The following is a 16091-nucleotide window of genomic DNA, read 5'->3' on the forward strand; positions in this document are numbered from 1 at the left end:
GAAGGAGAATCTGCACATGCTCAGAGGCACTGAGCCCAAGGTACCGGAAAAACTCCCACCCAGAAACCAAAGACCCCACTGTGGAAGGATGTGTGGATCCAGAATTGGCCTTCACAGTCACTTACGGACTCATTGTTAAAACTGTGTTTATGGAAGGCAATCTGACTCAGCTACGAGGGATCGCCAGAGAAGAAGAAGAAGAACCGGAAAAAGAGGTGTTAGGTGGGCAGTCTTTGAGACGAGAAAGGTGTGGCTCTGGCCCCAGAAAACTGGTGGTTCTTTGTATTGTCCCTGACCAGCTCAGTCTGAGGCTGACAGCGAAGGAAGTGCCACTTAAATCTGGAGTCCCTTCTTGGAAGTGTGCCTGACAATAAGGAAGGTCGTCACTCACCAGACTGGGGACAGCAATTGTTCCTGCTGACTGCACATAGTACAGGATCTCTGCAACGTAGCAGCTTGTGGAAGGAGGCTTGGCAAGGAAGGCACTGACTGCAGCTCATTGAAAGGCTTGTGTAGAATTCCATGTTTTTAAACCAGAATTCAAAGGAAGGAAGGGCGCTGCTGCTCTCTAGTGACCGACAGGCAGAATTGTCTCAAAAAAGGCTTCCAAAGCCTGAGAAAACAAAGCAAGAGAACTCTTCAGACTCACCAGGGGCACTCTGTCGATCTATCTGCCTATCCTTCTGACCTCCATTGTTGAAATGGCTTAAGCTTCCATAAAATTGTGCTCAAGTTACTGTGAAGAATTGTATTTTTCCATTGCACAGGTGAGTTTTATGACTGAGTCACAGGTTTTAGGACAGCCTTTCCGAGTGCTCACTAATCTTAATGAAGCAGCCCGCACTGCTCAGTCAGGCTCTGCTTTTTGCACACAAAGGGCTCCCTGGGCATGGACCCAAATGCCGCAAGTTGGAAAAGATGGAGGCAGAGTTCTTTCGATTTTTAGCTGAAAAAGCTGGTGGGTTCTTGAGTCTTACACTGGAATCTCTCTTTCTTGGTCATCACTCGTAGCTGAGTAAGATTGTCTTCCAGAAACACGGTTTGAACAATGAGTCCGTAAGTGACCATGGAGCCAATTCTGGATCCACACATCCTTCCACAGTGGGGACATTGGCTTCTGGGCCGGAGTTGATCACAGTGTGGATTTGCCAAGCATGCCTTCCTCTTAGCACGTTTCTCCATTGCGTCCTGAATTTGTGCTTCTTCAAAATCCATGATGCCTTTAGTAGAGGCTGTTCTCCAATTGGAGCACTCACAGGCCAGTGTTTCCCAATTATCGATTTTTATAATGCATTTTTTAAAGATTTGCTTTGAGAGTGTCTTTAAAACTCTTTTGTTGACCACCAGTATTTTGCTTTCTGTACTTAAGTTGGGAATAGAGTAGTTGCTTTGGAAGATGATAATCAGGCATCTGAACAACGTGAGATCAATATATGCAAGAACAGAAATGTATAACTGAGACGAGGTATCGCTTATTGTTTTTGAAACATTTAAACCAACTTTCTGCCGGTAAAGCTTTAAAACATACTTTGTGTGTGTGCTGAGAATTTATTTTGTCACAAAAAGTCAGAGCAGAGAGAGGACCTCCTCCGCTGGCTACATGAATCATCTACATCCCTGCCCAAATGCCAAGAGCTAAATCAGTGGGGAGAGGAGACAACAGCAAGCGGAGCTGCCCCACCGAACTGTTTCCTTGGCGGATTGACTTGTGGGACTTAGGAGAGAGAGACCCTCGTGTTGCCTCTTTGCTTGGCTTTCCCATGTCCAGAGAGAGAGAGAGAGAGAATGTGCAGCAGCCGGAATTGTGAGGAAGGGGAGTCCACATTAAGACAGAAGGGGTGAATGTTCTGGGGGTTCACCGTATTGGGTGCCTGAGGGTGACCAGGGATTGGTCTTGGCTCAGGGCAGGGTGCCCCTCTATGACATGCCCGGTGCCTTTATGAGGTGGCCTGGAACGCTGCCATGGGCCTCAGGTGGCCCAGAAAGGCAGCAGGGGAGGCTTAGTTGTTGTGGGCCCACAGGCCTGGGCAGCCAAGATGGAGGTGTCCCACGATGACTCCTTCAGCTGCTACTTCTCCTGCTGCTTGGTCCCCTGGTTCCTCCTTGGCGGCAGCGTCATCCTGGCCCTCCTCGTCTGCTTCTCCCGGAAGATTCTGCAGGGGAGGCTTCTTCCGGAGAGGAGAGCCTGTCCGCTGTCTGCAGGTGCCTGGCCCAAGTCGCCACGGGTGGGTATCTGCGTCTGAGGCAAAATGCAGCCAGGACTTTCATGCAACGCAGGCGCACAACACTATTGCCACATCTGCAAGAACTGGCCTGGTTTAGGAACTCTGGTTCTGCACCTGAGCATGTGCAGAAAGGGTGGAAGGAGAGTCAAGGCTTTGGTGGCTCCTTAATGAGTCTGGTAGCGAGTGCAAAAGCTCCTTAAAGTGCCCTTTGCTCAGTCTGGGTGAAGGATGCTTTGGGAGAAGATGGGGAGCAGCTGCTTCCACATTTAAGCTCGCCGGAGAATCCCTCCTTTTCCTCAATCAGGTGCCCTCCAGCTGCTTTGGACTCCAATTCCCATCAGCCTCAGCATCATATGGCCACACAGACTGGATCTGGCCAAAGGCAGGATTTGGACACAGCAACTGGGATTCAAGAGTTTTTATTGTCTCCAGCTGTGGAGGCAGAGCAGAGCCATTATGTTTCTAATGTATATACAAAATCATTGTGAACAGGTTAAAACATTAGCAGGATTCTATATACACTTGTAGGGACGTGGGTGGTGCTGTGGGTTAAACCACAGAGCCTAGGACTTGCCGATCAGAAGGTTGGCGGTTCGAATCCCCGCAACGGGGTGAGCTCCCGTTGCTCGGTCCCTGCTCCTGCCAACCTATCAGTTCGGAAGCACTTCAAAGTGCAAGTAGATAAATAGGTACCGCTCCGGCGGGAAGGTAAACGGCGTTTCCGTGCGCTGCTCTGGTTTGCCAGAAGCAGCTGTGTCCTGCTGGCCACATGACCCGGAAGCTGTACGCCGGCTCCCTTGGCCAGTAAAGCGAGATGAGCGCCGCAACCCCAGAGTTGGTTACGACTGGACCTAATGGTCAGGGGTCCCTTTACCTTTACCTTATATACACTTGTAATGTTATAGGATGTAGAGATAACTTAGGAAGACGAAAGATTGGAGAAGTATTGATATGCAGTTGAAAATAGAATTAAGAGGACCCATGGATGGGATGGGGGGGGGGAGTTAGGAAATTCAGAGTAATCTCGATATGTGGAATATGTATGATCTTTTGATGTAAGTTTATCCTTTCTCTTACTTTTCTTTTTCTATATTTTCTTTATGTTTGAAATTAAATTTAAAAATTAACAAAGGCTCTTTTCCTTCCTTTGAGTAACTCTTCTCCCTCGTCTCTTCCTGACAGGCTCATCCCACGAGCAGAGACCGGCCCCAGGCAACTGTAAAAAAGGCAAAAGGTAATGCAGGGCGGGTGGTCCTGGGGGCACCCCGAGATCCCAGCTCCCCCAAATTGGTATCAGCACCACCAGGTGGTCCTGTTAGGAACCCGTTTTGGAAGCAGGGCTGTGAAATCCAAACTCCCCTTAGCTCAGCCAAGCTCTTTTCCTGCTCCTCTTCCTACAACTGCTGTGGCTTTCCTGTAACCTTCCCAACCAGCAGTCGGGCCAGATCCTGACACTAATTGTGCCCCCAAGGCCCAACTCCTGCGTGCCCCAAAATAATCCTCCCCCAACGTCCTTTCTCCTCTCTGTTCCCTGGAGTGGGTGCTTGTGAGGGTTTGGAGGAGGAAGAAAAGAGGCTGCCAGCAACAGCAGGTGCCTCGCAGCCAGGTGGGTCTCCATCCCACACATTCCATAGCATGCCCTGGAAGGGAGATGTACCAAGAAAAAAGCACACCAAGAACTCTGGCCAACGTAAGTTTCAGTTGTGGGAGTGGTCCCTACTCGCAAATCAATAGTCAATTGTAACAAAAACTAATCCATTCAAAAGTATGTATTCTGACAAGGATTACAAACTCAAATGGACTAACATGAACTTACTGGTTTCTGATCCATAATTGACTTCTGAGTTCTGCTCAATGATTGAAACTAAGACCTTCACATCTCTACTCATAAACTCTTATCTCTAATTCTGTAACTAATTATTGTGTTATACATATCCTTATGAGTTTGTAATCCCTGTTTGAGTTTGTAATCCCTGTCAGAATACATACTTATGAATGGATTAGTTTTTGTTACAACTGACTATTGATTTGCAAGCAGGGACCACTCCCACTACTGAAACTTATATTGGCCTGAGTTCTTGGTGTGCTTTTTTCCTGGAAGGGAGATTGGCAACATGCCGGTCAGAGTTCTGCCTCCTGCTTTCATTGAGAACGCAGCGCGGTGGATTTCTTCAATAAACACACAGTTGTGATCTTTGGGGTGACTTTACTTGGTCCGAGCAGCAGTGGCTGCTGGGAACCCACAAGAGTCTCCCGGCCTCTAAATCACACAGGCTTCTCCAGAGGCATTCCCTCGCCTTAATTTCACACTTGCTGAAAAATCAAGCCACATTCTCAGAAGGAAAAGTGTGCTGGCACTGTCAGAGCTGGATGCCTGATTCAGCGAGAGAACAGCGTGTCTGCTCCCTCTCAGGATAGCTCAAGGCTGAGCTTTTCCTGCACAAAGATCCTTGACACGTTCTTAATGCCATCTCCCAACAATATCCTTTCACGCTCCCTTTCACAGTCTTTGCATGTTGGTTCCCTATGGAAGCCTGTGCTATCTTTCCCCCTCCAACAGCTCGCCCTCTTCTCCTCTGCAGACCTCCAAGGACAGCGGCCTGGACAGGTGCAGGATGGCCCCTCGCCCAGGACCCCTCGCCTGGACCCCATCCGCCACCTGCTGTGTGCCGACCCCGCCTGCACCCTCTGCGACAGGGTGGCTGTGCAGGCCAGACGGCTGGCCTACCCCAGAGGACGGGGCCTCCCACCTTCGCCAGCGCCGCTGGACCCCAACACCTCCTGCCTGGAGTACTCCAGCTGCCTAGACATGTCCAAACCCCCCGCTTCTGTCACTTTGCTCAGGAGCGACAGCGAGCCTGGCCCCGCCGGCAACCTCTCCCTTTCCTCTCCGGGAGCACCTCCTGTGCCCTGCAAAGGTCCTCACTGGCTCAGGACCCCGAAGAAGCAGAGGGTGGTGAAGAAGGCTAAGCAGGAGGGTCTCAGGGGCCTGGAGGAATGCATGTGCTGCTCTGACGACTGGGCAGAAGAACAGGCCGCCCTCAGCACCTCCACCTTCACCTTCTCGGAGATCTCCTTCACCAGCAGGACAGACTACAGCTCCTCTTCTGCTCGGTCCAGGACATCCCTCGAAGTCACCCTCCGGCAAGTCTCTGAATGTTCGCTGAGGATCGAGAGCAGCACATCTTCCAGGGTGTGGGGAGAGCCTGTGGAGGAGGAAGCCTTTGGCAGGAAGAGGAAATCCCCAGGGACCAGCCCCTCCAGAGGACGTCCCAAGAAACGAGGGCGCAGGAGGGAGAAAGGCTCTCCTGTTTTTTGTAGGAAACGGGGGTTTCTGAGGGCAGACTTTGCTCCCACAGACACTCCCTTCCTGACGGAGGCTGCCCGGGCAATCCTGGAGTGGCATGTGCTTTGGAAGCGAGCCCAGCATGCCCTGGGGCTGCCCCAGTCCCTCCTGCGCTCTCTCCGGGCCTTCATGCCTGCTGCTCCAGGCTCTGTCCCTCGAAAGGCCACGGGGGAGGTTGTGGCTGTGCCCCAGCCTCAGGCACCCTCCTTTCTGAGCGAGGGCTCCAGGGCAGGACTCGAGAAGCACCTCCAGAAGATGGTGCGCCTCAAGCGCTGGGGGCTGCCACAAAGGGTGCGAGAGGCCCTGCAACACATGCACCCAGCCGCACCACGGAGAGCGCTCCGGAGCGAGGGCCGAGGGCTGGCGAGTCCAGGGGCCGGAGGAGCACAGCAGGAAGCCACGGCCGTGAGCTTCAGACGCGCTGGTGCCTCTTCTCCAGTGAAGCTCCCTCTGCCTGCCCAGAAGATGCCCGCCTCCCTGCTGAAGCCACTCCCCCTGGGCTGGAAGTACCTGCAGCCAACAAGCCATCGCCACCTGCAGGCGGAAGCAGAGAGGGTGGCGCTTGCTCCTGAGCGGGCCCATCTCCAGGTGGCTCTCCCGTCTCGCCACAGAGCCCCCAGGCTGCAGCCTCCTGCCCCACCTCTCCCTGCTCTGGAGTTTGTGGCGCCCACTGCCTTGGCCGGCCTGGAGACCCACGCCCTCCGGAAGAGGCTCCAGCACCAGTGGGGCCTCCCTGGCCTCCTCCAGAGGTCCCTGCAGCGCTTCCTCCCAGCTCCTCCTCCGCCCCGGCCACCAACCCAGCGCCTCCTCCTCCCGCGGGGCTTCCAGCAAGTGCGCCCTGCCATCGGGCAGCTGCCCTGCATCCCGCCAGAGACCAAGAAGCTGCTGGAAAGCCACCTCAAGCGAGTCGTGATAGAGAGGCGCTGGGGCCTGCCCAGGCGGGTCTTGGAGTCCCTCCAGCACTTCCGGCCCCCCTCTCCCCCGCCGACAATAAAGCCCAGGGACAGGGAGAAGGTCTCTTGGCCCCACAGAGCGGAGCGACTTCCACCCCAAAAGCTACCCACCCTGCCAGAGAGGGGGGCCGACTCCTCCCCAGAGACCCGCTGGGACTCCAGGCATCAGGCCTTGCAGCGGCAAGTGGCCAAGAAAGCCCTGGAGACGCAACTGGGCCTCTTTTCGCCCGTGGTGCGTCTGTCGCAAGAGCTCAGCCGCCGAGTGGGCAGAGAGGCCCTTCCCAGGGTCCTGCCACGGGGGCTGAGACCTCTCCGGCCGAGATCGCAGGCCTTCCCCTTCCTGGAGGAGTCTGCGCTGCAGTCGATTGAACTGAACCTCGTCCGGAAACAGCTGGCCTACCGTTGGGGGCTGCCCACCCTCTACAGGAGGTCCGTGGCTCTCCTGGTTCCTGGCCCTCCCCTCTCGCCCGCAGCCAGCACAGCCGCAGCCAGGTTTGGCGCAACAGAGACCCTCTTTGTTGGCAGTGAGGTCCGGGGAGAGCTGGAGTGGCACGTCAGGAGGAAGCAGGTGCAGCACACCTGGGGGCTGCCTGGCCTGGTCCAGCGCTCCCTCCGCAACCTTCTCCTCGCCACCCCCCAGCTGTGCCGCCAGAGGCTTGGGCAGGGGACTGTGACCATCCTCCAGGAGAGGCCCTTGTTCCTCCGCAAGGAGACCCGGCATAAACTGGAGCTGAATGTGCGGAAAAGGGTCGTTCTCCAGCGGTGGGGGCTGCCCAAGTTGGTGCTGGAGTCCCTGCGCTTCCTCTTTCCAGAGATGCGTCTCCAGCCCCCCAGGAAGGAAGCACCAAAATTTCCCCTGGCTCTGCCTGAGGGACGCAGCCCCGGCGACCGTGACAGAGGAGGCTACCTGGGGGCTTTGGCTAGTGCCGTGGCGACTCCCCGGAAGGCTCACCTGGTGGTCTTGAACCACCAGAAGATGGAGCAGCATGTGGCAAAGAGGTCCGTGGAGGTGCTCTTGGGGGTCTTCCCTCCCGTGGCCCAGGTCTCGTGGCACCTCGCCTCGCTCTCCACGAGGCCGTTGCTCCCCTGGCTGATACGTCCCGGCCAAGGTGCCCTTCGACCTCGCAGCAGCAGCTTCCTTCCTTTCGTCCGCCCAGAGGACGTGGGTCAGATTGAGCTAGCCGTTTGCCGGAGCCACCTGGCCTCCCTCTGGGGGCTGGGGGTGCGCTACACGGAGGTGCTGCGGGTGGTGCTCTGTGGGCCACCCGCTCGGCCTCTCGCCCCCCAGCAGATGGGCCAGGAGTTCCTGGAGGCCCAGACACCATTCCTGGCCCAGTCAGACAGAGACGTCCTGGAGCTGTGCGTCAGGAAGAGACGGCTGCAGCACCAGTGGGGGTTGCCTGCTCTCATCCAGAGGTCACTGAGGGCCTTCATGCAAGGCTCTCCCCTCCTGCCTCTCCTGCTGACTGGCCGTAGGGCCAGGATCCAAGTGGTTGTCCTGGAACAGGAGCTGCTCTTCCTCCCGGGGACGACCTGTAACCACCTGGAGCTCCACCTGCAGAAGATGAAGCTGCAGCGGCAGTGGGGGCTTCCCAGAAGAGTCCTGCAGTCCTTGAAGATCTTTGCCCCTTCGGGTCGTCTGGGCGAGGTGGGGAGGGGCAGGCCTTGGACACAGAGGCCCCCACAGCCCCCTCTGGAACAGCCAGTGCCCGTAGGAGCCGTGGCCTTCCCCCAGGGGAGCCGGGGCCAGTTTGACGTACAGGAAAAGGCCGAGGAGGAGGAGGAGGAGAAGATCCAAGAAGAGGAGGAGCAGGAGAGCGGGGAAGGGTCCTTGAGCGGGAAAGAGGTCGCAGATAAATGCAGCAGCAGCAGCAGCAGCAGCAGCCCAGAGAGCTGGCACGACACCGAAGAGGCTCCAATGTCCCACGAGGAATGTGCCGAATATGCTGCATCTCGCCCAGCCTCCTGCACCCACCAGGTTGGCAAGGGAAGCAGGACATGCCAGGCGCTAGAGCAAAAGGTCCTTGATGGGGACCGGGCTCTGCGGAGGACCCAGCCCAGAAGTGAAGGCAAAGGAGAGCAAGGAGGCCCACCTCAGTTCCTGCCCACGGGAGAAGGCATCTTCTTGGGCCGCCACAGGGACACTGACAAGAACCTGTCCCTGCTTGGCTCCATCGTGGAGAAGAAGCTGGGCCTACAGCAGGGGATCCACATCTGGGTGCATGACCAGGGAAGGCAGGCGGAGGAGAGCCTGGCACGGGGCCACCAGGGGCCTGGCCTTCATGAGGACCAGAGGCATGCAGGGGAAATCGGAGCTCAACATCACTGGGGTGCCATGAGCTATGCAGGAGAAGCCGTCACTGTGAAGTGGGAAGAAACCCAGTGCTGCTTTAGTCAAGTAGCAGACTCTGCAGGGCAGGCAGGTGAGGAGGCTCAAGGCCTGGGTTCAGCCCCCAAAGTGCAGCTGCTCCAGGCAGGCAAGATGGAGTCCCGTGTCCGGCTTGAAGAATCTTCTGTAAGGGCAGCTTCATGGATGCCCTCGGAAATGGGTGGAGGGGGGAGGGGGGCGAGAGGCACAAGGCCCACCACAAGGGGGGGAGGGAGAGGCACGCTCAGTCGAGATGGGCTGCTTGGAAGTGGAGGACAGAGACGGAGCAGCAAGGAGCAGAGATCTAGTAGCAAGGAGCAGAGATCGAGCAGCACGGAACAGAGATCAAGCAGCAGGGAGAAGAGATCGGGCAGCAAAGAGCAGAGATCGAGCAGCAGGGAGCAGAGATCGAGCAGCAGAAGTTCAAGCATTAAGGAACGGAGGTCGAGCAGCAGGGAGCAGAGATGGAGGAGCAAAGAGCAGAGATCGAGCAGCAAGGAGCAGAGATCGAGCAGCAAGGAACGTAAACTGAGCACAAGTGACCAGAAATCAAGCAGCAGAAAAAAGAGATCAAAAATTGGGGCCTGGATATTCTGTGGCAGAAAACGGAAATCCGAGGGCCGGCCCCAAAATTCAAGCAAGCGGCGAGGAAGGTCTCGGAGCCAAGTGCAGAGCAAAAGAGGGCGCAGAGGCAACCATTTGCCAAGAGCCCAACCCTAGCAGCACTGAAGGACCCAGAATTTATTTATTTACTGACATAGTTACGTTTTATATTCACGAGAGACCTCATTAAGTAAATTCTCTAGGCACCAAACAAAATAAAAAGAGAGTAAGAATCTGAGGGTTGTGTTGGAGCCATCACTGGGTTGCCATGTGTCCTCTTTTTCTGGGGTAAAATTTCTGTCCAGGTGCATTTTTCAAATTTGCCATTATGTCTCTGGCTATACTTCTCGATGAGACATGGGCATAACTGGGCTTGAAGACTTGCTTTCCTCTTCTCTTCTCCTGCCCCCCCCCCAGCAATGTATCACAGCTTCTACAGCCTACACATAGTTATTGTTGTTTAGTCATCCTAGTCGTATCCGTGACCCCATGAACCATGCCTTGGAAACTCTCACTTTCTTCTCAAAGCTTCTCCTTTTTTATGTCCATGGAGTTTTATTGGTTTGCCAGTTCCTTCTCCAGGTGGATCACATTTAGTTTAAACTCTCGGCTATGACCTGTCCATCTTGGGTGGCCCTGTGTGGCATGGCTCACAGCGTCTCTGAGTTCTTGAAGCCCCTTCGCCATGACAAGGCAGTGGTCCATGAAAGTGCTGCATATAGTAGGGGTATTTAAAATGAGAGTTCTCATAGCACCCTCTTTTTTGCTGTTCATAATAGGGCAACCCTAAAAGAATCCATAGTCGGCTTAAGAGACAACATCAGCCGATTTCATTGCTGAATAATGATTGTAAGTTATATGCATGGATTATGGAAAATCAGCTGAAAAATGGTGTTAAGGGACTTCATATATCAAGATCAAGCTGGATTTTGACCGGGTAGACATTTGTGTAATAATAGAGTATTTAGAGGTAAGAAATGAAAAACAAGCAGCATTAATATTTTTGGATGCGGAGAAAGCCTTTGACGACATTTTTTTTGTAAATAATTTTTATTCGTTTCCCAATAATAATAAAAATCATTCATATTGATAACAAATTAAACCAAATCTTACCAAATTCAAAAAAAAAAAAAAATACATCCAATTATATAGTCTAAATTAACTTATTTCAATAGGGACTTCACGTGTTCTGCATTTCAAGAGCTAACATCCATCCTTTATTTTCTGCTGATACTGATCATCTGCTCCAGCAGTCACTGGCTTAACTCTCTCTCTTGTTTTATTTTACCATTCCTTATTTATAGTTGCGTAGGGGACAATTTTCCCATATTGTTCTCAGTCTTAATATTTTAAAATATTAAATATTTTTTTAAAAAATTAAAAATATTAAGGCCTTTGACAACATTTTTTGGTCATTTATAATTAAGTTGTGGAAAAAGAAGGAGTCTGTAGATAGATTTGTAAAAGGAATCAAGGCAATGGTTACAGAGCAAACCGCAAATTTGATTGTCCATAATTCTGTGACTGAAAAATGTAAAATATTGGAGGGTACAAGATACGGGTTTCCCCTATCACTGCTCTAGAGATGCTGGCAAGAAGAATAAAAAATAAATAAATCCAGATATAAATGGGATGCAGGTGGGCCAACAGAGCTATAAATTAAAGGCCTTTGCTGATGATGTAGTGATGCCCATAGAGGAACCGCTGTCGTGTACCTGGGATGTTGGAAGAAATTAGAAAATAATGCAGAAGTAGCAGGGTTTCAAATAAATCGAAATAAAACTTAAGGTTTTAAAAAATGGATGCAGGCAAAAAAAAAAAAAAGAATTGCAGTTAATCAGCAGGCTGACAATTGAAAAAACTTGGGAGTTTGGTTAACATAAAAAACCCCCAATATATTTCAAGACAACAATGCTAAAACTTGGAATGATCACAGGCTCTGTTTCTATGGGCTGCAAAGACCTAAATCTAGACCGCAATGCCAATCTTTAACTGCAGATGGCAGAGGGATCCAATTTACTGCATTCCTTGCCAGGTTCTTATTTGTGTTCTCAACTCCCCCCCCCCCCTTTCTAAAGTGTCTTCTGCCCCCAGAATTGCCAGCTGGCCCACTTGGCCGGCTTGACTTTCTTGACAGAGCCGTCTCCAAGTGGATGGTGTTATTTAAAAGGAGCCTCAGGCGTTCTGCCGCTTAGCCAGCATGGCTTGAGAGAACGCAGCCTGCAGCCTTGCTCTCAAGGCTGATGTGCTTATGGAAGCAAGCAGGTGACCTTGAGGGTTTAGGAGAACAAAGCACCTGGACTTTGCGCTGGGCCAGCAGCCTTTCCAGCCTCTATGTGCTCGCCTTGCCTCTTTGCTGCTCCCCTGGTGACTATCTTGGTTGGCCGATCAGCCGGCGGGTCAAAGGCGCCTTCCCAGCTGCTGTGGCTGTGGGATCCTGGCTTCCTTTCCGCTCAGGAGGAGGAAACGGGGGCAGCCGGCTTGGCTCTGCTGGGAAGTCCTCAATGCAAGCAGAAGGATGAGAAACACGGAGCAGGAAACGGACCGCTGCCTCCCATGCCAAACCCGACTCCTTTGTTTCTCCAGGAACCAGCTTCCCCTAGCAGAGCACAGCACAGGCCCTTCTCTTAATAAGAATAAGAATAATAAATTTTATTTATACCCTTCCCTCCCCGACCAAGACTGGGCTCAGGGCGGCTAGCAGCAAATATATACAGTCATACCTCGGGTTGAAGTTGCTTCAGGTTGAGCGTTTTCAGGTTGCGTCCCCCGGCGACCTGGAAGTAACAGAACACGTTACTTCCGGGTTTCGCCGCTCGCACATGTGCAGACAGTCAAAATGATGTCATGCGCATGCACAGAAGCAGCAAATCGCGACCCGCACAGATGCGCAGGTGTGGGTTGCGTTCGCTTCAGGATGCGAACTGGGCTCCGGAACAGATCCCCTTCGTATCCAGAGGTACCACTGTAATACACTGAAAACACAAAAACAGCCAATTGGTTAAAATACAGTTCAAAATCACATTAAAAATCAAAATAAAGTTAAGTCGGAACCCATGAATCACAACAGTAGGGGTGAGGAATATGAAATGCTCACCAGGCCCGGCCACCCATGCTGGTCCCCTATGGGCTGATAGGTAAAGCCAAGGGGACCACTTGCATACAGGGCAAAGGATTCTTAAAGGATTTCCAGCCCCCCCGGTTTCCTTTGCGGGGCACTGTTGCGGGGAGGGAGCCGTGACCCAGATCTCCTGCCCTTCCCCCTTTTAAATAATGGTCCTTACAGCAGAAGAGGCACAAGGAAGGGTGGCGCCAGGGAGACTCTCAGCTGCCCATCCTCTCCATCTGCCAAGAGGCGGACACACACAAATGTGCCTTGTGGGTGTGTACCCTGGCAGCCCGTTCAGCGATGACTCCGGAGAGAGACGCTTCTTCCCCTAGCACCACTGGTCTGGGGAGACTCACTCCAGAGTCCACAGGCAGCCAGAGGACAGGAATGACCCCTTGCCATTGCCTCCTGCGTGATTTTTCTTCCGGCAAAACAGAAGCTCCAGAAGTTCACCAGGTCTGGGCAGTCAGCTCTCCTGCCAGGTGGGACTGGGGCATCCCTGCCACTCCTCCTGCCACTTTCAGACCTGGCATTTCACAGCAGGTCGAACCAAACTTCCAGTGCCAGCTTATGCCAGAAATTTGGCCCTTGGCCCTTCCCTGCATGGGCATTTGGCTGGCTGGCACTTTTCAGTCGTCTGACCCCTGGCCTTAGTTGCTCCTATTTTCCATGTCCATCTTCAGTTTTTATTGCCTCATGAGATGATGTTCAATTTCAGAATGATTTCTTGCATTTTTTTATGCTGTATACTTGAATTTTTATCTATTTTTATTTATTTTTTATTTTGACAAAGTAGTAATAAAAAATAAATAAACCCCACCCCCAAGACCATTCCATTGTAACTATCAAGCCTCCCAAAATGTCAACACCTCTTGCGGTGGTTTGACCACTTTCCGTTTTAACAGTACAAATTCTACAAATACCTTCCATATCTCCTCAGAATAATTTCTCCTGCATGTCCCCCGTCTTACTTTAACAGCACATGTTAATTTATTATTCATAGCTATATCCCACACCTCTTTATACCATTCTTCCATTTTATATTCTGCTTGCCCCTTCCACTTCCTAGCTATAATAACTCGTGCAGCTGTCAATAAACTTAAACTGATAATGATGCTACCTCTGGATTTTCGGTCAGCTTTAACTTAGTGATTTCTCTTATCTCCTTACACACTTTTTGCCCCCCAAAAAGTTCATATTTACACCCCCACCACATGTGAATATAAGTCCCAGTTTCCTGGCAACCCCTCCAACATAACACCGAATATCCCTTGTTTGTTTGATTTAATCTTGCTGGTGTTAAATATCATCTCCAAACTAATTTATAATAATTTTCTTTTATTATTATAGACAACATTTTCAAAGTGTGCTTCTCCCATATTTTCCCCAGCTTAGACTATTTATCTGCCATGTTGTCTCCTTTTCCCACACCTCTTTTAATTGCTCTTGTTGATCCTCCATTTCTACTAATATTTTATAAATTTCACTGGGGTTTTTTTTTTTTGGCAATTCTAATTTTTTTTGTACAAAGCACCCTGGGCTTGGGTTTGACACTGGAAGGGCAAGGTGTAAGTGTTCTCAGGTAAATAAAATAAAATTAAGATCAAGCCAACCCTGCCTCTGAGCAGGAGCCACGTCTGCAGAATTGCCCTGTTATGAAAACCTGGTGTGTTGCTGCGGACTGGGGTGACATCAGCCTGCCATCCAGTTTCTCTGTTATGCTGACGGCACTCCAGGAGCTCAGCCTGCACCCTGTTGCCAGGCAATGGCCAAACAATGCCAGGCCCTTCTCCCAGAAGGGCATCTGCTGGAAGTGCCAGCCCCTGCCAGGCTGCACAGGCTCCGAAGCACTAGCGCAAAGCAAGGCGCCAATCAATAATCTACTGGCTCCCGCAGAGAGCAGCAGCCCACTCCGCTCTTTTGCTATTGGGCCCATTCAGAGGGGCTTTCAAAGACATGTGGCTGGATAGCTCAGTTAGTACAGTAAAGGTAAAAGTAAAGGTAAAGGGACCCCTGACCATTAGGTCCAGTTGTGGCCGACTCTGGGGTTGTGGCGCTCATCTTGCTTTACTGGCCGAGGGAGCCAGTGTACAGCTTCCAGGTCATGTGGCCAGCAGGACTAAGCCGCTTCTGGCGAACCAGAGCAGCGCACAGAAACGCCATTTACCTTTCCGCCGGAGCGGTCCCTATTTATCTACTTGCACCTGGGAGTGCTTTCGAACTGCTAGGTTGGCAGGCGCTAGGACCGAACAACGGGAGCGCACCCCGCCGCGGGGATTCGAACCGCCGACCTTTCGATCGGCAAGCCCTAGGCACTGAGGCTTTAACCCACAGCGCCACCCACGTCCCTTTATTTTATTTAGTCAAGTACAAATGCTGCACAGTGTGTCACATCCAGCAGCAGACCACCCCAAACCTGCCACTCATTGCATCTTCACCAGAGCAGCCTTGGGTCCTTCCTGGGAGGAGGCCTTCTCACTAAGGCTGAGTTCGTTCTGGCCTTAGGAGGAATGGCTGCCCAAGCCAGCCGGCATGTGCAGGCAGAGTTCACACAAGCCAAGAATCAGAAGCACCCAAAGAAGTATTTACAGGGAACTGAGCAGGGAGGGAGCAGAAGGAGCCAATTTGCTAGCAGCCTTGATGAACTACTTTATAACAAAAAGGCACCTGGGTTGCTTACAACACAAACCTTTTGGGAGACTTTTTAAAACAACAGTGAAAAATACAATAGCCCCAAACCAATACTGGAAAGTAAACCGTAAGGCTAAAACAGAACTAGACACCATGAGCTTGAAAAGGCTGAGAAAATTCCAGGAAGAGCCTTTGCTTGGCACCATGAGCTTCTCTGGGAAAGACCTTCCATAGCCAGGGGGCCACCACGGAGGAGACCTTTTCTCCTGTGGAAACACCTGCAGAAGGGCCTTTGGGGAGGGTGTCTAGGTCAGGGCAGAAAACCATGGGGAGGGGGGTATTCTTCAGGTGGTCTGACTCAAGCTGTGAAGGGCCTTCAAGGTCCAGGCCAGGACTTTGAAGTGGGCCTGGAAAGGAGGAGGGGGGGCCAGTGAAAATAATGAACCCCTGTCTTGATGTCCTCACATTGTCCAGTCCCTGAACTCCCTATTCTGAACTCAGTGAAGTTTCCAGGCCACTTTCCAAGGCAGCCCCCTCCCGCAAATACAAGGCAGGAACCCAAATCCCAAGTTGACAGGGCTTGGAGGATAACAAGGCAAGGCCACATCCCAAGGAGCAGAAGGAAGATGTTGCTGAAGAGGTCGGGGTGTTTGTCTCACTTTGCTTCTTCTGCCCATCTGGGAGGGTGGCTGCGAGGCAGAGCCAGCCCCGGGGGGCGTGTGGCTTGGCAGCCGCCCTTGGCCGCCAGGTTCACACGCAGTGGCTGAAGGCTGAGTCATCTCTTCTGCGCCTGGTGTTGTTGTTTAACTGGGCTGCCTCTTATTTGCCTTTCCAGGCACAGGCGGCGCAAAGCAAA

At 52.2% G+C, this 16091-nt stretch overlaps 2 protein-coding genes across 4 annotated transcripts in view; one reads left to right on the forward strand and one right to left on the reverse strand.

The window, feature by feature from the left end:
• The window catches only part of PIGO (phosphatidylinositol glycan anchor biosynthesis class O), a 108503-nt gene that overhangs the window by 70126 nt on the left and 22286 nt on the right, over positions 1-16091 (reverse strand). The gene's annotated exons all lie outside the window — the stretch shown is intronic.
• LOC310659353 (uncharacterized protein) lies at positions 1962-9733 on the forward strand. Of its 3 annotated transcripts, XM_083402617.1 has the most exons (4): positions 1962-2225; positions 3408-3459; positions 4808-9313; positions 9371-9733. In XM_083402617.1, exons 1-4 carry the CDS (start codon positions 2037-2039, stop codon positions 9610-9612), a joined length of 4989 nt encoding a protein of 1662 aa, XP_083258743.1. In that variant the 5' UTR covers positions 1962-2036; the 3' UTR covers positions 9613-9733. The 3 variants fall into 3 exon arrangements, with proteins under 3 accessions (XP_083258743.1, XP_083258742.1, XP_083258741.1); XM_083402616.1 differs by having other exon boundaries at positions 1963-2225; positions 3408-3473; positions 4834-9733; XM_083402615.1 differs by having other exon boundaries at positions 1963-2225; positions 4808-9733.

Source organism: Podarcis tiliguerta, assembly GCF_965153285.1.
Source record: "Podarcis tiliguerta genome assembly, chromosome: 11".
Classification (NCBI taxonomy): Eukaryota; Metazoa; Chordata; class Lepidosauria; order Squamata; family Lacertidae; genus Podarcis; species Podarcis tiliguerta.

Coding starts and splice junctions, on each gene's coding strand:
- LOC310659353 (XM_083402615.1), top strand. CDS start 2,037: ATGGAGGTGTCCCACGATGACTCCTTCAGCTGCTACTTCTCCTGCTGC. Junction 2,226..3,407: donor CCTGGCCCAAGTCGCCACGG/GTGGGTATCTGC, acceptor TCTTCCTGACAG/GCTCATCCCACGAGCAGAGA. Junction 3,460..4,807: donor AACTGTAAAAAAGGCAAAAG/GTAATGCAGGGC, acceptor TCTCCTCTGCAG/ACCTCCAAGGACAGCGGCCT.